The 23035-nt window shown below is 42.5% G+C and overlaps 1 protein-coding gene across 1 annotated transcript in view; it reads right to left on the bottom strand.

Annotated features, from left to right (window-relative positions):
• Nucleotides 1-23035, bottom strand: part of NCAPD3 (non-SMC condensin II complex subunit D3) — a 70183-nt gene that overhangs the window by 14155 nt on the left and 32993 nt on the right. Inside the window, exons 17-24 of the mRNA XM_036276376.1 lie at nucleotides 18487-18678; nucleotides 18059-18156; nucleotides 17848-17963; nucleotides 11588-11695; nucleotides 7856-7970; nucleotides 7654-7761; nucleotides 6018-6256; nucleotides 4875-4954 (exon numbers count right to left, since the gene is read on the bottom strand). Of these exons, the coding sequence (XP_036132269.1) occupies nucleotides 4875-4954; nucleotides 6018-6256; nucleotides 7654-7761; nucleotides 7856-7970; nucleotides 11588-11695; nucleotides 17848-17963; nucleotides 18059-18156; nucleotides 18487-18678 (1056 nt within the window). The remainder of the gene's footprint in view (nucleotides 1-4874; nucleotides 4955-6017; nucleotides 6257-7653; nucleotides 7762-7855; nucleotides 7971-11587; nucleotides 11696-17847; nucleotides 17964-18058; nucleotides 18157-18486; nucleotides 18679-23035) is intronic.

Below are 23035 nucleotides of genomic sequence, written 5' to 3'. Positions count from 1 at the left end.
GTGAGCAAGACACTTCAGTCGCTCCCCAGTGAATTAGCAGCCTTACCAACTACACAAATCCAGCCAATGGTCGCATAAATAATGCAAAAAAAAAAAAAAGGCATAGGCTCAGGGCTGAGCGCAGACTCAAAGAGCTCCCCGCAGGGTGCGAAACAGACACCCAGTCCGTGGGCCGTGCAGGGCTAACTTGCTGCTGCCTTGGCTGGGTCTCGCGAAGCCGAGCTCCAGCTCTGACTGGACTTAGGCTCACAGACCCTACAGGCTCAGTACGCTGAGGAAGAGGATCTGTCTGCCAGCTGGAGGCTGGAGGGTGTCAGCGTCCCGGGCAGGCCGTCCAGTGCAGAGGGCAGCGTGGTCACTGCACAGAAAACGTGCACCGTTCTAAGAGAGCTGACTGAGAACTCACGCCTTTCTCACTGGTCCTATCCCTCAGGACAACTAACAGACACCAGACGTCAGCACTGCACCACTTCAGGAAGGCTGCCTGGAGTTTACCCTGCATTCACTGCATTTGATGAAAAATAAAAGGAAGACCAGTTAGATCTAAGCAGTAATAATGTTGTGGAAAGAAACGATTAGTCTCTTACTGAAACGAAATCCAGGTTTCAAACGCCCTGTGAGGCTACAGGAAAGAGCAGTCTGTTCATTCGACTTTCAGATTTCGTAGGAAACAACAACCTCCTTCAGATGTCAAGCCACGTGCTATTCTGAAGCGGGCATCTGCTCAGTCAAGGCTGCTGTGCACGGACACGCCTTCCTACCCTGGTCTATCTCAGATTCAAACTGGGGCTCAGAGCCACTGACACCAGGATTCTATCTGAAACTGGAAGCAAGCCATTCCCTGTATCTGAGCACCCCTTGGCCGCATGCAAAGCCGGGCCCTCCTCACCTGACAGTTCCCTCATCTGTCACACTCTGCTGCTTCCTCCTGATCCCACTTCCCGCATCTCCCTTCCCGGCCTGGAACCTTTCTCCCTGCACCCTCTGGTCTTGGTTCCACCATGAGTCCAGCTTCTACGTCTCTCTACCTGCCCTTCATAATGAGAGTGGGCCTTCCTCCAAGGACACCGGTTCTCTCTCAGCCTCTTGAGGGGGGCTGCTGTTCTCTCCAGTCCCACAGCCAGGGCAGGGGGCCAGGTCTTCCCTAAGGTGTTTCCCATTTACCAATGTTCGCTGAGTGTCTACTCCATCTCAAGCTCTTTCATGGGGCTGGGATAGTTAAACAAAATGTCCACCCCTCAGGAAGCTTACATGCTAGTGGACAGACTGATGTACCTACAACACAAATATGTTGCTGAAGGTGCTCTGAAGAAAAAGACCGTTGGGGGAGGATACAAAGAAGGGGCAAGGGAAGCTTGGCTGCTGATTAAAAACACATGATTCTCGACCTGGTTCATATAACAATACTTAGTCTTTTCTCTTGAAGCTCCTGCCATCTATTTTGCCCTCCACGGCTTGGTAACTGCTTCCTAATTTTCTCCATTCCAAATCCTGACATCACTGCTATGATCTGAACATGTGTGACTCTCATTCTCAAAGTCCTATGTTGAAAACCTAACCCCCAGGAGACTTTGGGTCATGAGGACAGAGCCTTGTAAGTGTGAGCAGAGTCTTATAGAAGAGGCCCCAGAGAGATCCCTCATCCCTCTGCCATGTGATTTTCATTTAAGCCATGGTTTAAACAAACTCAATCAGATAAAATGGAAAGATTTAAGGGGGAAATATTAAAATGTTACAAGAGGCACTGACAGTCTTACTAGAGTGTAAATATCTATCTGTCCTAATTTCTTTCTGATTCATGCTCTTATCATCTGTATAGCAAGTTCTGTGTATATTTTACATACAAATCAAAGCTCTTCTTACATATATGTATAAGAGCTGACAAACGTGGGAAAAACAGAACTGCAAGTTAAAGAACCAACGTGCCTCGGGCTCATCATCTGAGAGCCTTCCAAGCACTTCTAACCGAGACCGCTCCGGGGCTACACATCGTTCAGAGCCCGAGAGACAGTCTCGTGGCCGCAGAGAAGGGAAGAGGCACGGCACGGCTGTCTCGGTCCCTTTCCTAATTATATAAACAAAGAAAAATAACCTTAGCTTTTTGCTTCTGACTCAACACAGTAATAATTAGAACATTAACCTCTACAAGTTTACTATGTAAATGTTCCTTCTTGGAAAATTATATTTAAAGGAAACCGAACAGAAATTCTCCAGGGAACTCAGAGGAAATCACTGGTGACCATATTTAGAACAAGAGGGACCCACTATTATAAGCTATTTATAGTTAATGAACTCTATAAAGACCTTTTCCCAACAGTGGTAGCTTTTGCCATAGTATTCAATATTCTATTTCCCAATTGCAGATTTGCTTTAAAAAGAATTATTCACACAACATAATCTAGGTTAGCAAATTCTGTGAGATCATTTTTCAACCTTTGAAAATAAATCTTTAAAAAAAAGTTTTTGAATAAGAAATAAGAAATGACAAAGTAATTCCTTTCCCTTCAGTTTTTAAGCAGCAGCCATTTCGAAGGAGCCTTGTCATTTGTATACTCTATTCATACTGTGAAACTGTGTCTTAGTTCCTAGAATTTCTTCTTAAAATTTCTGCACTTAAAAGCAACTGAACTCTTTATCAAAACTCACACTTTACTGGCCCAGAAATCAGCAGTTAGGCTCACGTGAATGGCTGCCATTCGAGAGCTGCCCTGACGAAGGCACATTCCCTTCACTATTTCTTCAGGAGGAGTGAACAACGTTAGCAAGTGTGGTCAATGCCGACATTATTTCGTAGTCAAAGTGAACACGTTTCTTCCTTAAACTTGTATGCGAAATAAAGCTTTGTTATATAGATTAGTATTTTATATATTTATTTTTTGAATCTTATACATTTGTTTCAATATTGCCAGAAATGTGGGAGAACAGTGGGTCATCCCGTAAAATCTGCTCTGCCCACCCTCACTTGCCAGCTGCTTTTAAAGGGTAGAGAAACAATGACTACGTAAGAAAAGGCAATTAGGCCAAAAGGAAAAAAATGAGGAGAGGAATGTGGGCTGGGGAGGTGGGTGGGTTGTACAATGTTTCGGGCAGGGGCAGTAGTGTGGGCTGGGGAGGTGGGTGGGTTGTACAATGTTTCGGGCAGGGACAGTAGTGTGGGCTGGGGAGGTGAGTGGGTTGTACAATGTTTCGGGCAGGGGGAGGGGCAGGAGTGTGGGCTGGGGAGGTGGGTGGGTTGTACAATGTTTCCGGCAGGGGGAGGAGTGTGGGCTGGGGAGGTGGGTGGGTTGTACAATGTTTCGGGCAGGGGGAGGGGCAGGAGTGTGGGCTGGGGAGGTGGGTGGGTTGTACAATGTTTCGGGCAGGGGCAGTAGTGTGGGCTGGGGAGGTGGGTGGGTTGTACAATGTTTCGGGCAGGGGGAGGAGTGTGGGCTGGGGAGGAGGGTGGGCTGTACAATGTTTCGGGCAGGGGGAGGAGTGTGGGTTGGGGAGGAGGGTGGGCTGTACAATGTTTCGGGCAGGGGCAGGAGTGTGGGCTGGGGAGGTGAGTGGGTTGTACAATGTTTCGGGCAGGGGGAGGGGCAGGAGTGTGGGCTGGGGAGGTGGGTGGGTTGTACAATGTTTCGGGCAGGGGCAGGAGTGTGGGCTGGGGAGGTGGGTGTGTTGTACAATGTTACCGGCAGGGGGAAGAGTGTGGGCTGGGGTGGTGGGTGGGTTGTACAATGTTTCGGGCACGGGCAGGGGCAGTAGTGTGGGCTGGGGAGGTGGGTGGGGTGTACAATGTTTTGGGCAGGGGCAGGAGTGTGGGCTGGGGTGGTGGGTGGGCTGTACAATGTTTCGGGCACGGGCAGGGGGAGGAGTGTGGGCTGGGGTGGTGGGTGGGTTGTACAATGTTTCGGGCACGGGGAGGAGTGCGGGCTGGGGAGGTGGGTGGGCTGTACAATGTTTCGGGCAGGGGGAGGAGTGTGGGCTGGGAGGTGGGTGGGTTGTACAATGTTTCGGGCAGGGGGAGGGGCAGGAGTGTGGGCTGGGGGGAGGTGTGTGGGCTGTACAATGTTTCGGGCAGGGGGAGGAGTGTGGGCTGGGGAGGTGGGTGGGTTGTACAATGTTTCGGGCAGGGGCAGGAGTGTGGGCTGGGGTGGTGGGTGGGTTGTACAATGTTTCGGGCAGGGGGAGGGGCAGGAGTGTGGGCTGGGGGTAGGTGTGTGGGCTGTACAATGTTTCGGGCAGGGGCAGGAGTGTGGGCTGGGGAGGTGGGTGGGTTGTACAATGTTTCGGGCAGGGGGAGGAGTGTGGGCTGGGTGGTGGGTGGGCTGTATAATGTTTCGGGCACGGGGAGGAGTGCGGGCTGGGCCTGCAGGAGCTGGTCGCCAGTGAGTCAGTCACGAGCCCAGTGTGCCGATAACCAGGCTGTTAATCTCTCCATGATGCAGGCAGGCCACCATGTCCTCGGGTTAGAATGGACCGACTCCTGAGGTCAGCTCCAAGGCACACACCTCCCGGCCACGTCAGAGCGGGCTTTTCTTTAGAAAGCTTGCCGATCCTCACACTTCTTGGAACATGTCTCCAGTTAACACTAAGGGATTTTCATCTGCCTCCTTTTCCCTCTTCCCAGTAATGTCCCACTACCCAGACATTAAGAAATGGCCCCCAGGAGGAACTCTGGCCCTGGGCCCTGGGCCCCACTCCTCACAGCCCAAGACCACGGCCACACTTCCCAACACAGATCAGTATTTTAAAAACCTGGTAAATTTCTGGCAACTGCCAAAAAGTTCACTGAATCCTAAATAACTCAATTGTAACCCAATTTTAGAGAAAGAGCTCAGGTAGAGCAGAAGTCAGGTCAATCACTCAGCCGACACGTAGAGAAAATGTACCTGGCAATGTCTGGATGTGAGTCTATCAGAGTGCTGACAAATCGAAAGAACAGAGAGCCCTTCCACTTCACAAATTCTTCCTGTACAAAGAGAAATGGCATGATTAAGAAAGATTTTTAATTTTTTTCCTCTATTGATTTTAGAGAGAAAGGAAGGGAGAGAGCATGAGAGATCAAAACATTGATAGAACATCAATTGGCCATCTCCTGCATGCCCCCCACTGGGGATCAGGCCCACAACCTGGGCATGTGCCCTGACTGGGAATCGAACCGGTGACCTCTTAGTGCATGGGTCAATGCTCAACCACTGAGCCACACTGGCTGGGCAAGAAGGATTTTTAATATATAAACCTTAACAGTAGTCAGTCATAAAATCAACTGTTAACTTCCTTTTGTTTAACATCATAGCCGTCAGCCACTCAAGTCTGTCTGTGGCCCATGAGCAGGCCCTTAGCACTCAATTCCCAAGAGGAGTGGAGGGATACGTGGGAAGAGCACATCAGATCCACTGTATTAGGGACATGACTCAGCGCAGGGCTTCGGAGCCTTCGTCAGGTACACAGAGTACAAAGATGAGTCTACAGAACACACTAGAATAGATGTACATCTTTGTTAAATGCCTTCTTTTTAAAGATCAAACATTATTTTCCCTTCCTCATAGGCTACACGTGTTCTCAATGTGAATAAAAGTGTTAATGCTCTGCAGAGCTTTCCAGTTCTCCAAGTTCTTCACACTGGAAGGTCTCAGTGCAGCCTCGGAGAGCTCAATGAGGTAGCCGGGGAAATGCTGGGCTCCTCACTGTACAAACAAGACCTTCTATCTGAGAAACACCGACCTGTCCAAGAGTCAAGAACAGCAGAACTGGGCTGGAACCACCAGTCTACGGGGCATATCTTACGTAGCTTACTGGCAAAAGAGAAATGTATGCTGCTGGACAGACGCCCAGAACAAGTATTAGGAGTAACGATCTGTTTAAAAGGCTGTACTGAAAATTAGGAGAATGATTATTTTAAACCAAAGATGAGGCTAATTATTTTTGGATTCTACTACAAAGCAGCACATTCTCTACGCTACTCAAATATTCCCTTAAACTGGAAGCAGTGTTAGAGGGAAAGGAATGACAGGTCTAATCCTCATACGAACCTGCAAGAGATTGGTAAGCAAGATGAGCGTTTGCTTTCGGATGAATGGATCTGAATCCTTCAGACACATGGAGATGTTGGGAATGTACTTGTCCACCATGACAGTGTACCGGATACAGAGATCACACATAACAATGACAACATTGTTACGAACAGCCACATCATTGCACACCTCCAGCTCTCGCACCAGGGCCGGGATGCTCTTCTTTGCAAGATCCTCATGCTGTAAGCACAGCTTACCTATCGCAGAAGAAAGTAAGCCATGACTCTATTCTTTGCTAATTAGGCATAGATGCCTGTATTTTCTCTAGAGATACGTTGCTATGAATTTTATTTATTCAAAGTTAAAATATCATGTCAACAATCACACACACACACAAAATCAAAGGCAAAGAGACCCATATTAAGTATTAGGATATTCAAAATAGCTTAAGAAAAAACACCTATCCCATCCTCCAGGATCTCATGAGATATACATTCTTTCACTATAGTAAAATTATCTTCCATTTATTTATTTATTTATTTACTTTTTTTTTTTTTTAAATCCTCACCCAAGAACACACTCACCAACTTTTAGAGAGAAGGGAAGGAAGAGGGAGGGAGGGAGGGAGGGAGGGGAGGAGAGAGAGAGAGAGAGAGAGAGAGAAAGAAATATTGATGTGTATTGATGTGAGAGAGAAACATCAATCAGCTGCCTCCTGCACATGCCCAGACTGGGGCTGGAGATCAAACCTGCAACCTAGGTATGTGCCCTGACCTGAATTGAACCCATAACCCTTGGGCGCATGGGATGATGCTCCAAGCAACTGAGCCACACAAGCCAGGGCAAATTATCTTCCTTTTAAAGTTAACAGTTGAATTTTGGAATTATCTACTTCCCTGGAAAAAATGACCAATAAAATTAATAATGAACTTGATCTGAGCTAGGTAATTAGGAAACAATGGTAATGTCATTTATTTGTCATATAAAAAAGAAGGCTGTTGTTTGTGGAGTGTGCGTGCGTGTGTGTGTGTGTGTGTGTGTGTGTGGTCTGGGGAAAGTTTTGCTCTTATTTACAATTCTTAGTTGTGAGAAAAAGTAAAAATAACCATTATTACAAAAACATTCATGACTCTTACCCAGCATAAAATATACAATCACACTAAAGAAGACAAGAATCAAATTATAAATAGGGATTAGTGTTTTTGAGATCAACACCAATTTGAGTTCATGAGTAAGTAAGTACATTTAATAGCACATTTACCAGTCCTGGAAAGTATCAAATAAACCATCTCCTTTTATAAACTAAACTGCAAATTTATTTTTTCATTCCTAGAACTCAGTGTAGTGCCTGGTATACAGTACTGGATGAACAGACTTCATGGTGCTACAGTATGAGTATAAAAATGTAAATCACAGGAATAGGTATAATTGTAACAAATTAACATAAAAACAAAGTTCCCTACTGGGCATGTCCTGAGCCTGACGTCTTGGGCAGAGTTGGGTGCTTCTATGAGAATTGCCTCAAAACTCCCAAGACCTAGAGTTCAAGTATATGCTCAGCATACAACCAATTACTGGCTTATTTAAGACAAAAAGCTACACAGGAAACTAGACTGCACAGGTGATACTCTCCCCACACGTTACTCTGACTTACCCAAGGTAATGATGGCGTGTGCTCTGATCACAGCAGGCATGACAGAGCCTCTGACCTGGGAGAGCGGTTGAGAGGCTGGGGCTTCACTGCTACCTTGAGAGGATGTCACTACAGGGGAAGGAAAAAGGGCTTGTTTACAGTACTCCAGGGGCTAACACAGACCTCAGACAGCGTCTGCAAAGAATAATTGTAAGTGCCTTACAGTGCTCCGCATCAGCAGAAGAAGCTAGGATGGACTGAATCAGAAGGAAGGCTCGCTTCTCCACTCTGGCTGGACAGAGTTGGGCTACATCTCCTAAGGTAAAAATATATTTCACCTGCAAAGAAAATTGCAGTAAAAATAAAGCAAAAACTAACTAACTAACTAAATAAACTCTAGCTATAGATTAAGGACACTCCAATGGAGTACATTTTTGTCCCCCAAATTTAAAAGAACTATTTTTTTCCCATAAAAATAAATAGCCATTTAAAAAATTCAGTTACTACTAAATGAAATACACCCAAAATTCAGGTCACTAGATTAATTTTATTTTAATCCTCACTTGGGGGCATGCTTAGAGAGAGGAAGGGAGAAAGAGAGTGAGAGAGAGAAACATCAATCAGTTGCCTTCTGTATGTGCCCTGACTGGGAATCGAACCAGCAACCTTTTAGTGCACAGGACGATGCTCAACCCAGATCTTTTTATCATCTACATTTAGATACTTCTGCAAGTAAAAGGGGGTGCTGTCTATAATTATGCTGTGATAACAGATGTATAACATGATTAGCATGGTAAACAGGTATATAAAATTACCTACTTAGGCCCTGGCTGGTTTGGCTCAGCGGTTAGAGCGTCGGCCCGTGGACCAGAGAGTCCCGGGTTTGTTTCCCGCTAGGGGCACGTACCTCGGTTGTAGTTTGTCTCCGGCCTCGGTTGGGGTTGTGCAGGTGGCAACCACTCAATGTGTCTCTCTCATGTCGATGTTTCTCTCTCTCTCTCTCTTCCCCCCTCTCTCCTTTCCACTCTGTCTGAAGATAAATGCAAAAATGTCCTCGAGTGAGGATAAAATAAATAAATAAATTACCTACTTAGTATAATCCTACCACTCAAAGGCCATATCATTATTATTTTTGTATATATCTTTCTTTTCAAAGTATTTTTATAGTCCCATAGTTTTATTTGCTCTTTAAATATACTTACCAATTATATTAATAATTGCAAACTATTTTGAAGTTTGCAATTATTACTTTCAATGTTAGGCATCCTTTCATGTCAATATATACAATAAATACATTTAATGACTATATAAGTATGTTAAATCTATGGATGTCGTCATAATTTACTGCATTATTCCAATCTAGGTATGTGTCCTAACCAGGAATTGAACCTGCAACCTTTTGGTGTATGGGTCAATGCTCTAGCCAACTGAGGCCAGGGCACCTTTAGATACATTTACTTCCTTAAAAGTAACATCCAGGGTTAAAGGACAAATAAACTATTGTACATTTAAAAATATATTTCCCAACTGTCCCCCAGATTAGTTTAGTATCCAGACTCCTACCAAAAACTCAGAAGTACTGCTGCCTCGCAATCGCCACTGCCGCGTTGATCAAGGACATGCACTTCACAGTTAAGTAACACTGCTTATGATAATCCCCAAAATGAAGGATTGATGCCAAACAGGAAAATGCTAAGTAAAGGTTTATTTTAGATTAAGAAAGCCAATAACTTTGTGTTTAAAAAATCCTGAACAGCCCTGGCCGGTTTGGCTCAGCGGTTGGAGTGTCGGCCTGTGGTCCGGAGAGACCCGGGTTCGGTTCCCGCTAAGGGCACGTACCTCGGTTGCAGTTTGTCCCCGGCCCTGGTTGGTCGTGCAGGTGGCAACCACTCGATGTGTCCCTTCACATCGATGTTTCTCTCTCTCTCTCTGTTCCTCTCTCTCCCTCCTGATCTATCTGAACAAAAAATGGAAGAATGTCCTCGGGTGAGGTTAAAAAATAAAAATAAAAAAAAATAATCCTGAACAGCCCTGGTTTGGCTCAGCGGTTAGAGCGTCGGCCTGTGGTACAGAGAGACCCTGGTTCAGTTCCCGCTAAGGGCCCGTACCTCGGTTGCAGTTTGTCCCCGGCCCTGGTTGGTTGTGTGGGTGGCAGCCACTAGATGTGTTCCTTTCACATCGATGTTTCTCTCTCTCTCTCTGTTCCTCTCTCTCCCTCCCACTCTACCTGAACAAAAAATGGAAAAATATCCTCGGGTGAGGATAAAAAAAAAATCCTGAACAGCCCTGGCCGGTTTGGCTCAGCGGTTAGAGCGTTGGCCTGCAGTCTGGAGAGACCTGGGTTCGGTTCCCGCTAAGGGCACGTACCTTGGTTGCAGTTTGTTCCCGGCCCTGATTGGGTCGTGTGGGTGGTGACCACTCGATGTGTCCCTTTCACGTCGATGTTTCTCTCTCTCTCTCCCTCCCACTCTATCTGAACAAAATATCAAAAAATGTCCTCAGGTGAGGATAAAAAAAAAAATCCTGAACATATTTTATCTGTTCGTGAATTAAAGGAATATTTAAATCATATTTAAAGAGTTAAGTACACAATATATATAGGGTAAAACTTCTCCATGTATATTTTGACTAAAGGGTAGATTTTGGTGACATATTTAACAGTGAAACAAAACCTAGGGGGAAATACCGACTGGTCATCACAAGCGTTTTTCTGAGTTTGGGCAGAGACCCTCTAAAAACCCTGGGTCGAAACCATTCTACACATGGCCCTGGCCTAAAATGTCCAAATCCAACTGACAGTGATAGTTTTATTTCTGAACTGTATGCATATCAATGCCTCAGACACAAATGGTCTTCCCTTCTAACAAATGTAAACGGTCTCCGTCACTTGGTGCAGTGCCAGGTGGCAACGTGGGAACGGAGCACAGAAGAGCGGTGCCCGACTAGTTTTCAAATACACGAGGGAAAGAGCCAATTCTGGTTAAACAATGGCCTATCCTAAAGGACATTAAAAAAAAAAAAAACAAACTCATTATTTTCTTTATTGAACAAGTGCCGGATGTTGGAATCAGAGTATCAAAATTACCAAAATGTATTTTGTGACAACAGCCACTCGAACCAGAACACAGGCTCCACATTTACTGGCTCACGGGCATCCCTGGCGCTGACCTCTCTCTAAAGCAAAGATGCACGTCAGATAATCCTGCTGCTCCAACGTCACTTGTGTTTCCATTTTTCAAATTCCTCCTTTTATTTTAGAACTGCTCAGCACTATTCCCTCGTTCTACAGTCTGATATTCAAAACGCTTAGCAGACACATTATAATTTTTAAATCAAACAAACCAATCAAAAGAACAAAAAGTATACTCACTTTATTATTTTCTCACATTATTTCTAAGCCTGACTCTATGACGCACACAACACTGACTGTTTCCCTGCTGGATCAGGTATCTCATAGGATCTAACTGGAGGAAGTGTATACCATCAAGTTGTCCCCCACCCACCCCCGGTAATAAGAACAAGAAAAAAATGGCCCTGGCCGGTTTGGCTCAGCGGTTAGAGCATCGGCCTGCGGTCCAGAGAGACCCGGGTTCGGTTCCCGCTAAGGGCACGTACCTCAGTTGCAGTTTGTCCCCGGCCCTGGCTGGTCGTGCGGGTGGCAGCCACTCGATGTGTCCCTTTCACATCGATGATTCTCTCTCTCTCTCTCTCTCTCTCTTCCTCTTTCTCCCTCCCACTCTATCTTAATAAAAAAGTGGAAAAATGTCCTCGGGTGAGGATTAAAAAAAAATGAATAGGTTATCAATAAAAACATTCTTCTAAGAAAAGAGTAAGCTTTAGGCTAGGAAAATCCTTTTCTTGCTAATAGTATTAAAAACTCACATTCAAAAGTCATCTTTTTAAAACCCCAACTGATATACAGAGAAAACAATGGTTAAGAAAAGTAGTTCCTTACCACCAGGTCTTCATCCATATTCCCAGCTCCGTCTTCCTTCAGAACGATGTTGGAGAGGCAGTGCACACAGGTGGAGAGGACATCCCCGCACACCTGCTTCAGTAACTCCTATGGCAAGGCAAAGGTCATCTCTGAAGGATTTTATACACCTATATCAGACTATTCAGGAAACACAACTTTCTCAAGAAACTTTATGATCTTCAAATGTATAAACCATAAGTCACAAAAACCCAGCCATCATGCTTTTGTATCTTTGTTCCTATAGCAATCTGGCAAGTGGCAACGTGAAATTCACAAATTATATATATATATAATTTTTCTTTTAACATCTGCCTTAAGAGCAAAGGGCATATGTTTGGGAAGATCTAGTGTCTGAATTTATAAGAAATCTATAATAGCAGTGCTCCTCCAATAATAAAAATATTGCAATTCTTCTGACAAACGTAGATGATGAATTAACCACTGTAATAAACAAGTACAATAAAAATGAATAGATGTTATTCTTCTGAAATTTATTCATCAGAAACACTTTTCAGTGTCTCTTATTAGTTAAAGTAACTTAAAAGGGGCACCACCTCTATCCTACAACATCTAACTACACTAACTAGGGATGGAGTTCAATCTCATTCAACTCCGACTTTAATTTCTCCAGGAGGCCATTTCAAAATACCCAGATTGAGCAAAGTGGCTGCAGCCCAGTACTTCCATGTTACCAATGTACAGTTCTATTTTAGGAATAATTATATCACACTGAAATTAACTGTTCACTTATAGGTCTCCCCTACTATGCTGTAGAAGCCTTAGGAAACAGTCTTCATCCCAGGGTCTAGAGCAGTACTACCACAAATGGTACTCAATGTTTGTCAAAATGCTGGCCAGCCGTCATTATGATTCAAATATTTTTTATCAATTACAGTTGATATTAGTTTCAGGTGCACAGCATAGTAGTTAGCCCATCATATACTTTACAAAGTGTTTCCCCCTGATATTTCCAGTATCCACCATACATAGATAATACAATATTATTGACTCTATTTCCTATGCTGTACTTTACATCCCTGTGACTATTTTATAACTACCAATTTGTTCTTCTTTAGTCCTTCACCTTTTTCACCCAGTCCAATTCCCTTCCCATCTGGCAACCATCAGTTTGTGCTCTGTATCTGAGTCTGTTTCTGTTTTGTTAGTTCATTTATTTTGTTCTTTAGATTTCACATAAATAAAATCACATGGTATTTGTATTTCTGTCTGACTTATTTCACTTAGCATAATACCCTCTAGGTCCATCCATGCTGTCACAAATGATAAGATTTCATTTTTTATGGCCAAGTAATATTCCATTGCACATATATACCACTGCTTTTTTTTTTTTAATCTTCAACCAAGGATATTTTTCCATTATTGTTCAGACAGAGTGGGAGGGAGGGAGAGAGAGAGAAAAATCAATGTGAGAGAGACACATTGACTAGCTGCCTCCCACACGACCCCGACCAGGACCGAGGATGAACTGCAACCAACGTACATGCCCGTGACTCTCTGGTCTGCAGGCTGACACTCCAACTGCTGAGCCAAACTGACCAGCGCTACCACTGCTTTTTTGATGGGCACTTGGGTTGCTTCCATAGTTTGGCAATTGTAAATAATGCTGCAATAAATATACAAGTGCATATATTATTCTGAATTAGTGTTTTAGGTTTCCTCGGATATATACCCAGAAGTGGAATTGCTAGGTTATAAGGCAGTTCCACTTTTAATTTTTTGAGAAACCTCCATTCTGTTTTCCATAATAGCTGCACCAATCTGCATTCCCACCAAAGTGCACGAGTGTTCCCTTTTCTCCACATTCTTGCCAACACTTATTGTTTATTGATTTACTGATGGTAGCCATTCTGACAGAAAAGAGGTGATATCTCACTGTGGTTTGAATTCACATTTCTCTTATGATAAGTGACGCTGAGCATCTTTTTATATGTCAATTGACTGTTATGTCCTTTTTGGAGAAGTATCTATTCAGGACCTTTGCCCATTTTTAAATTGGATTTCTTTTTGGTGTTGAGTTGTATAAATTTTTATTATTAACTACTTATCAGAAGTATCATTGGCAAATATCTTCTCCCACTCAGTAGGCTGTCTCTTCCTTTTGTTGATAGTTTCTTTGGCTGTGCAAACCCTTTTTATTTTGGTGAGTTCCATTTATTTACGTTCTCATTTCCTTTGCCCGAGGAAATCTATTATGGAAAAACATTGCTAAGAGATTTTACTGCCTATGTTTTCTGAATTTGAATCTTACATTTAATCCCTTTTAGGTTTATTCTTGTATATTACAAAGATTAGGTTATCTCATTTCAATTTTTTGCATATACTTTAAGACTTTTTGTTTGTCTTCAACTTTTGCTATTTTATTATGATGTGTCTTGGTGTGGGCCTCTTTGGGTTTATCTTGTTTGGGACCCTGCACTTTCTGGACTTGTGCGTCTTTTTCCTCCACCAGGTTACAAAAGTTTTCAGGCATTATTTTTCTTCAAATAAGTTCTCAACCTTTTGTGTGCTCTCTCCTACTTCCGGTACCCTTATGATGCAGATATTGTTACACTTCATGCTGTCCCAGAGGTCCCTTAAACCATCCTCAATTTTAAACAGTATTTTTTTTTCCCCTGTTCTTATTGGGTGTTTTCTGCTATCTTGATTCTCTGCTTCTTCAGATATTGTTTTCATTTCTGACTAGTTATTTGTTTTCTATGTCCTTTTTTAATTCTTACTATCTCTTTAACTTCTCACTGAGTTCATTCATTCTTCCTCTAAATTCCATGATTATCCTAATAACCATTGATTTAAACTGTATCTGGTAGATAGCTTGCCTCCATTTCACTCAGTTCTTTTTCTGGGAATTTCTCCTGTCCTTACATTCGGGGCGTGTTTCTTTTTCTCCCCATTCTGGCTGACCCTGTGTTTGTTTCTGTGTATTAGGTAGATGTGCTATGTCTCCCAGTCTTGGTAGGATGGCCTTATATAGTGGGTATCCTGTGGAGCTCAATGACACAGTGTCCTTCATCACCTGAGATAGGTGCTACAAGAATGTCCCTTGTTTATGTTTTATGAGCCCTCCTGTTATAGACGAGTCATGATTGCTGTTGGCCCATCTGTGCATGGAGTTGACCCTCAGGCTGGCTGACTGAGGATCAACCCTGACCACAGAGATGCTATGTAGATGCTGACAACACAATGCTGAATTTGCCACAGCAGGGTCTGGTGCCCGCTGAGATCTCTTTTTGAATGTGCTGCTTGAAGAGCTAATTTGGTCCTGCTCTGATGTGATCTGAAGCCTGTTACCAGGTGTGTGGGCTCTGGTGCCTCTTGGGAGAAGCTCTGGTGCAGATCAATGCCAGATGCTGCCTGTGACTGGCCCTGAGCTGCCTGTTAGAAGTTATAAAGCGATATACAAAGTTTCTGCTGGAACTGGATGACATGGAAGGGGCTGAGCTGTGTATCAAGGCCAACTCCCACCAGCACTGAGCCTGGAGGCAACAGGTCAGCAAAAGTCCCAAGGCAACCTGAGAGAGCCTCAGGCAATACTTGAGTTGTGTGAGGTAGGTTCTCAGTGAGTCACCAGGTAGGGGCAAGTGGTGTTCACCATACTAATAGAGATTCAAACTCAGTGCCAGAGCTTGGTCTGAGGCCACTCTGCAACATTCTCAGCATACACCAAGGCCAGCTACCACCTGCCTGGGGCCTGTGAACCTTTGTGTTAGGGCAGGGTCTCAGGGAGTCATCAGGGTGAGGCTAGTAGAGCTCATCACTCTAAAAGCAAAGGCAATTAAGATTTGGCTGTGTGGAGGAAAGGCTCTACCCAGGGAGAGTGGCAATGGTCAGGGTGTGCAGTGGGGGAAAATGGACCTCCTCGAGAACCTACCAAGAAAGTATGCACCTCGGGGCCAGGCTGGCGTAGCCAGCAGTCTGCTTCACCGAGCATTAGCTAGACAAGGTGGGGCCACAGAGTCAGGAGGGTGGGGCTGGTACATCTTCCGGAGGTTTGATGTGGCATGGAGGGGAGTGCTAGACCCAGGAAAGATGGCATCTGTGGGCAATGTGGGAGAGGGACTCAGCACAGGGACAATGGTAGCTGTTCTTGGCAATCCTGGAAGACACACAACCCAATCTCTCTTGCTAGGACTCCAGTATGTTTTTAGCCACAGTCCCTCCACTGGAGCCCAGGGTGAGTGCCTGTGAATAAGATTTTGTGTGCTGACCCTTTTAGAGGGTACCTGTGTTTCTTGCAGACTCCTGTTTCTCTCTGGCAGAAATCACCCCACTGATGTTCATAGCCAGATGTTATGCAGACTCCTCTTCTAGGCACAGGTGCTCCAGGATGGAGAGCCCAGTGTAGGGCTGAGACCCCTTGCTCCTCAGGGTAACTTTGCAGCTAAGAAATCCCTCCTGATTCATGTATGTGTGGGGCCAGCCCTTTGCACCTCTATGCCCTTCCTACTAGTCTCAGATGTGGCTTCTTCTGTAAATCAACGATTATGAGACTTCTGTTCAGCTACCCTTCAGTTGGTTATTCAAGTTGACTGTTCTATAATTTAGTTATAATTCTGGTTTGGTACTGGGAGGAGGTGGCAGTAACGGCTACCTACTCTGCCATCATCTTGGTCCTCCTTGATCCAAATGTTTTTTCATCTGACTTAGCCTAATGTTTCAAAACTATGCCCTGGCCTGTTTGGCTCAGCGGTTAGAGCAGCGGCCTGTGGTCCAGAGAGACCCAGGTTCGGTTCCCGCTAAGGGCATGTACCTCGGTTGCGGTTTGTCCCCGGCCCCAGTTGGGTTGTGCGGGTGGCAACCACTCGATGTGTCCCTTTCATGTCGATGTTTCTCTCTCTCTCCCACTCTATCTGAACAAAAAATGGAAAAATGTCCTTGGGTGGGGATAAAAAAAACAAAACAAAAAAAAACAAAAAAAAAAATCTATTACCTATATTACCTTTTAAAGAAAGATTATACAACCTGGGCTGTAATGCTGTCCAAAGGAGCTTCTGGAATCCATGTGCTCTATCCTGCTGAGAACCCAAAGGCTAATTTGCTTGAGACCTCAAGCCTAGAATTTGGCTGGGTATCAATAGTAATAATTTTGGAACCACAGATTGTGAGAGAGAACCATCAAGGCCATCCAATCCTGGGACTCCTGTCAAGCTGTCCAGCTTCTTTGTGAACACCTCCAATGACTAGAGATGTGTTCTGAGACAAGTCTATTTTAAGCAGCCCTCAGTGTGGTTTTTCTTCAGTTGGCCAAAATCTGTTTCCTTGAAATTTCCACCCACTGTTCCAAATCAGTCCTCTCTGATGACAAATAAACCCAATTCTTCCATTTTAAAGTCCTTCACGTGTTTGAATCTAGTGAGGCACCCTATCCTACATGTCTTCCCTTCTCCAGCTAAACATCCCAGATCTCCAGCTGCTCTTCATACAGCCTACTTGTGATCCCACCAAATCACTCTCCTATAGCTATACTCAATTTTATCAACATTTCTCTGAAGACTTGTCATTAAAATTGAATTATATAACAAGTCAACTTAGACTTAACCAGTACAAAGAGCAGAACCATCACCTCTCTTATTTTATTAATATAATCCAAGATTTCATACATTTTTTTCAGTGATAGCTACAAACACTATTAACTCATACCAAAATTACAGACAGCAAAAATACCCAAAGACCTCTTCTTTTCACATGCACTGCTGTTGAGCTATATCCTGATCATCTATAATGTTTTCCTTAGTAAATACAAAATGTTCATTCACAAAGAAAAGAAAAAGAGATGTTTAGGGGAAACAAACATGTCATATAGATTTAAAACCTAAGATTCTGGAAAAATCTCAGGTCCTCAGTCCATTGTCTACCACTGGTTTCCATCCCCTGACTAAGTAGAAAATCATCTGTGATGCATTCTTGAAAAGAGGGTGGATGTGAAGGAGGAGGACATACAAAGCTATCATAAGCATCTAGCCTACAGCTTATTAAAAGATAACTTGCAGAGTTCTCCACCAAGGTGGTGACTTTCCAAGGGAAAGTCTTTAGCAGCCACGATCTTGGGAAATGTCAACTGCTTGTCATACTAAGTGTTTCCTTCTGTTGCAGTAACAGCTGCTGGGGACTACCCATCCGTACAGGTTCTTTACAGAGAACACGTCTCAAACTTCAAAACAGTAATAGGTCTATTAAGTACAAATAAATGACAAACATACTCAGGAGAGTTTGTAGCATACCTGCTCCTTCACCGGTGTCTCTGCAGATGCTCTGCAGAGTCTTTGCAAAGTATCAACAGCTGAGCTGATCAACTCTAGAGACCAGTGGAATCCACTCAGCTTACACTTGACAACATCTAAAAAGGAAGTAAAAACCCTTGAAGTTTAACTGCTTTTAATATATATAAAGTGAAAGGCAATGCCTTTTTAAGATTCTCCAAGAGACACTCACCAGTTATCTTGTCTCGGGTGCTCTTTGGAAGATGCTGTGCAATATGCCCAATAACACACAGAATATGTCCTAAGGTGTTTGAATTGGGATTCTGTTGACTAAAAAAAGGGCAGAAGAAATATCAATGTAGAACCAAAGTAAACACTGCTGCCAACAAAATATTTTTCTTCTGGATTATTAATACCAGGGTAACATGGTTTGGGATTCAAGCTGTAAGAGCATTAAGGCACTTAAAGTACAGAGAGTAAATTGAAAGTTTAAAAGTGATTCTTACTTTTCATGTTTGTTTTTAAGCTTTAATTAAAAAAAAAAAAAAAAAAGATCCGTGTATATAAACAACTATAAAATAGCCCATTTCCATAGACATGAGCTTTATTTCCAAGAATCTTTAGTGTGTCCATCAGTAGCTAAGTTATAAGGATGCAAACCTGCTGATTTCTTCCCAGGACTCGATTACTTTGGTGTAGTCGAGCTTGGGTGATGAGCAAGCAATCTTGGAGAGCAGCATCCAGGCTGGTGCAGAATGTTCCGTGCCAGTGTGGGATAGCATATTATTTATAAAAGCAGATGAGAATTTATCTTTCTTGGACCAGATATAAAAAGCCTTATTTAAATAGCGGCTGGAAAAAAAAAAGATGGAAAAGCAGAATTGTAACTATAAATATACAAAACTGTTGAGATCAGCCCCTTTAGTAAAAGGATATCAACTGCTGCTGCTTGGGATCCCTTTTACACATCTGATACCACACTAGGTATCTTTTTAATTTTTATTATAGAGAATAAGATATATTTATTTCTGCCCCCATAAAGTATTTATTTTTAAAGCAAAGGATAAAATTTCATTACTTATTTGAGAATCATTTCATCCTCATCCCCTCTAAATTTTATATACAAACATATGGACTATGCTACCAATAAAAACACATCCAGAGTTTATAAAGTTGTAATGACAAAAAACGTAGACACTGTCCTTTTTCCAATGGAAGGATTGGAGAGAAATTACATCCTAGCATTTAAACACAGTGATATTAAACAAGTTAAAATTTGTTATGACTTGCCAATACCACTCAGACATACATATTTCAATCTTTTAAAAAATAAAAGAAATGCATCTGATGTATTAGTTTGTTATGTCATTATTGCTTTTAAATCATTTATTTTCCTTCTTTCCATAGCACTGAATGAGATCTTATGACTCATGAGACAAATGCAACATTATATATTTAAGCAAAGAGAAAAAAACACTCCTTCCCCCAATTAACTGTTCTTAGACTGCTAGGAACACACACACACACACACACACACATGCACAAATTAAGACTTTCTCATTAAACAAAAATCAAGGAATTCTCAAAGGTTGCAAAAGGCAACTATAACGAAATAAGCATATCTACTCACAATAAGCATATGCATATTAATAAATGGTTTTATTAGTAAAGTACCTATTGATTAAAATCTATCCATATATGTCTAGAGTTTACTTCAGAGAGCTCACAATATAATTTTTATCTGATGACTGTCCAAAAAACAAGATACATGCAATCAACAATATTTAAAAACGTATTAATAAGAATCACACATAAAGTAAGTGATGTTCACTACAGGAAGCCAACAGAATAGGGAAAAAAACAATTCTCTGAACTTCCAGTCTCAAATGTGGCTCCTCTCTAACAACCCCCTCCCTCCACATCAGTTGAGCAGCTGCTGAAAGGCCTCTTAATTTGCCCCTCAATTAGCTCTACAGCTGATCACAAGCCATTCCCTAACAAGTCAGAATGTGATTCCACAATCACAAACCAGTTCTCTGGAAAAGCGTCATTGACCTCAACCCTATCCAATGGATAGTCTTCAGTGCCCATTTAACATGACCTCTGCTAGACATCATTGGCCACTCTTTTTGCCCTTAAATTCTGGTCTGTTTGAACTCTCCTTTTCCCTTCACTAATTCTTTTTCTTCTAATCACTTTAATTGCAGATTTTGAACAGCTCTATTCTTAGTTCTCTTATCTTGTCTACAACCTAACTCTGGGGTCATCTCATTTATTACCAAGAGCTCCCCATTCAGACTTGCAAAAAAGCATGCCAAGTACACATTTATAATTGAACTTCCATCTCCAGCCCTCCCTCTCCTCCCCATCCGGCCTACCTCTGCTTTCCATGCCTAGTCAACGGCAGCCCCACTGACCAGTCATTTTAGTTAGAATTCTTGGAGCCTTCAGGCCTCCCAGCCTTTTTGCATTGCTATTCCCTGCCTGGAAAACCTCACTATCTTAGCTGCCTGGTTAATTTCCACTTATTCCACCTCTGGGAATGATTTACCTCATGCCACCATCTCAAGGATGTCACTTGAAGCTAAAAAATTTAAAAATTGCTCCTTTAACTCACTTTCTACTGAAATTCTGAATTTATTTTGTCTCTTTCCCCGCTAGACTGAGCAACTTCAGTAGAGAAAGTGCACTGATTTCCTTCACCCTTCACACCACATCTTCGCCAACTCTACCCTTCCACTTGTTCAACATCTGAATAAAGCCCATTCTCTCCATTTCCACTGCCGTCACCTTGACTGAGGCCCTCATCCTCCTTAACTTAAATCAGTTCAGTGGTGGCCTGTTTTCTTGAACTCTAATCTTGTATCTTGGTCATTGAACACAAGTCCATTTACTACACTTCCTAAAATAAACTGTATTACTCCTGCATTTTAAATTCATCAATGGCCTCCCAAAGCCTCTGCCCACCCTGTTTTCTCTCTACCGTCGAACATCTTACATGCCGTGTTACAGTGCGCCAGCACCTGGGCCCTGCTCACCTCTCCAGTTTCATGTCATGCACTCCCCACAAGCACCGTTACCCCCGCCACACTGACATCCTGTGGCTCCTCCTCAGTGTTCACGGCTTCATGCATGGCTTTGCCCTGGCTGTTTCTTACTTTTGCCCCCTTATTAACCTCCAAAATGCAACTCAGCGGTTGTCTAATCTGTGAAGTCTCTCCTCAACCTTTCTTGATACCCTAGTAATTTTACTGAAGAATTCATCACAAGACTTTGTTTACAAATGTTAACTGAACTCTACTGAACTATCTCTTACTGTTATCAATAATTATTTTCTACTTCGATTCCCTAGCTCAGTGGCGCTCACACTCACACTTTTTCATCTCAAAGTCCTTTTAAATGATTAAAAAGTACTGTCCACCTTGAATGCTTTTGTTTATGTTATATCAACATTTGCTATGCTAGAAATTAAAACTGAGAAAATGGCCCTGGCCGGTTTGGCTCAGCGGTTAGAGCGTCCGCCTGCGGTCCGGAGAGACCCGGGTTCGGTTCCCGCTAAGGGCATGTACCTCGGTTGCAGTTTGTCCCCGGCCCTGGTTGGTCGTGCGGGTGGCAGCCACTCGATGTGTCCCTTTCACATCGATGTTTCCCTCTCTCTCTCTTCCTCTCTCTCCCTCCCACTCTATCTGTACAAAAAATGGAAAAATGTCCTCGGATGAGAATTAAAAAAAAAAGAAAAAAAAAATATAAAACTGAGAAAATGAAAAATATTTATAAATTTATCTAAAAATAATAATAAGCCAATTAATTATGTTAACAAAAATAATGTATTGTTTTACAAAAATAACTATCTTTCTTAAAACAAAATAACTTGGTCAGAAGAAAAGTATTGTTTTACACTTTTGCAAATCTCTTTACAGTCTGGCTTAAGCAGAAGACAGGTGGATCCTCATTTCTGCCTCTGCATTCAATCTGCTTCAACATCATTATACGATTTCTGGAAAACCACTATACTACCTTGAAAGAATAAATATGAAAAATGCATATAACATCTTAATATTATATAGAAAGTCTGAGCTCATAAACTCATCATCCTTTAAGAACTGATGCCCTAGCTCATTTCTTACAATGGCTACTCCAAAACTTCTTTATACGTAAGTCCCTAATTCTACCAACTCCTTCCAAAATTTGGGCAAACAATTTTTTTTCTTGATTATGGTAAAATATACATAACATAAAATTTACCATTTTAACCATTTTTAAGTGTAATTCAGTGGCCTTAAGTACATTCACATTGTACAATTATCCATTTCCAGAACTATGTTTTTTTAATCATCCCATACAGAAACTTTGTATCCATTAAACATAACTCCCCATTGGGTAATCACCATTTTACTTTCTGTCTCTATGAATTTTGACTATTCTAGGTACCTCATATAAGTGGAGTCACACAATATTTGACATTTTGTCTCTGGCTTACTTCACACAGGATGTTTTCAAGGTTCATTCGTGTTACAGCATCAGTATTTCATTACTTTTTAAGGCTGAATAACATTCACTGTCACATTTTATTTATGGACATTTGGATTGTTTCCACCTTCTGGCTATTGTGAATAATGCTGCCGTGACATTGTTGTACTGGGTAAATATTCTGATTATTACTTTACTGAGAAAAGAAAGGCCAGAGAGCTCTAGTGTTTACAGTATATCCTTTGAATTTCTCTTTCCCCATTCTCCCTTTATTTCCGAAGTTCTTGCCTTCTAATGTATAAATGTTCATCCGTTCAGATATTGCTCTTTTTCAGAAACTTCAATAACTATTCCTTTCATTTATCCTCAGTATTTCCTACATATTGGTTCTCGTTCCTTCTGATTTCCAAACATGCACAGGTGGTTTCCCTGCACCTTACAATGAAAACAAATAAGTAAATAAATAAAAAGCCTGTGAAGGAAGTTCTAACAACTTAATTGCAGGTACGTTAAAGACCTAACTGAAAAAGAGGGAAAGATAATGTCAAACTTCTAGGAGGTCATATGGGAGAATATCTATAATACCCTGAAGTAGGAAAAGATCTCTCTCTTTTTTTTTTTTTTAATCCTCACCCGAGGACATTTTTCCATTTTTTGTTCAGATAGAGTGGGAGGGAGAGAGAGAAAGAAAGAAAGATTGATGTGATAGGGGCACACTGAGTGGTTGCCACCCGCACAA

Source organism: Molossus molossus, unplaced genomic scaffold (genome assembly GCF_014108415.1).
Source record: "Molossus molossus isolate mMolMol1 unplaced genomic scaffold, mMolMol1.p scaffold_m16_p_22, whole genome shotgun sequence".
Taxonomy (NCBI): domain Eukaryota; kingdom Metazoa; phylum Chordata; class Mammalia; order Chiroptera; family Molossidae; genus Molossus; species Molossus molossus.
Note: the sequence above shows the minus strand (reverse complement) of the source record. Positions and strands in the feature narration are given on the sequence as shown.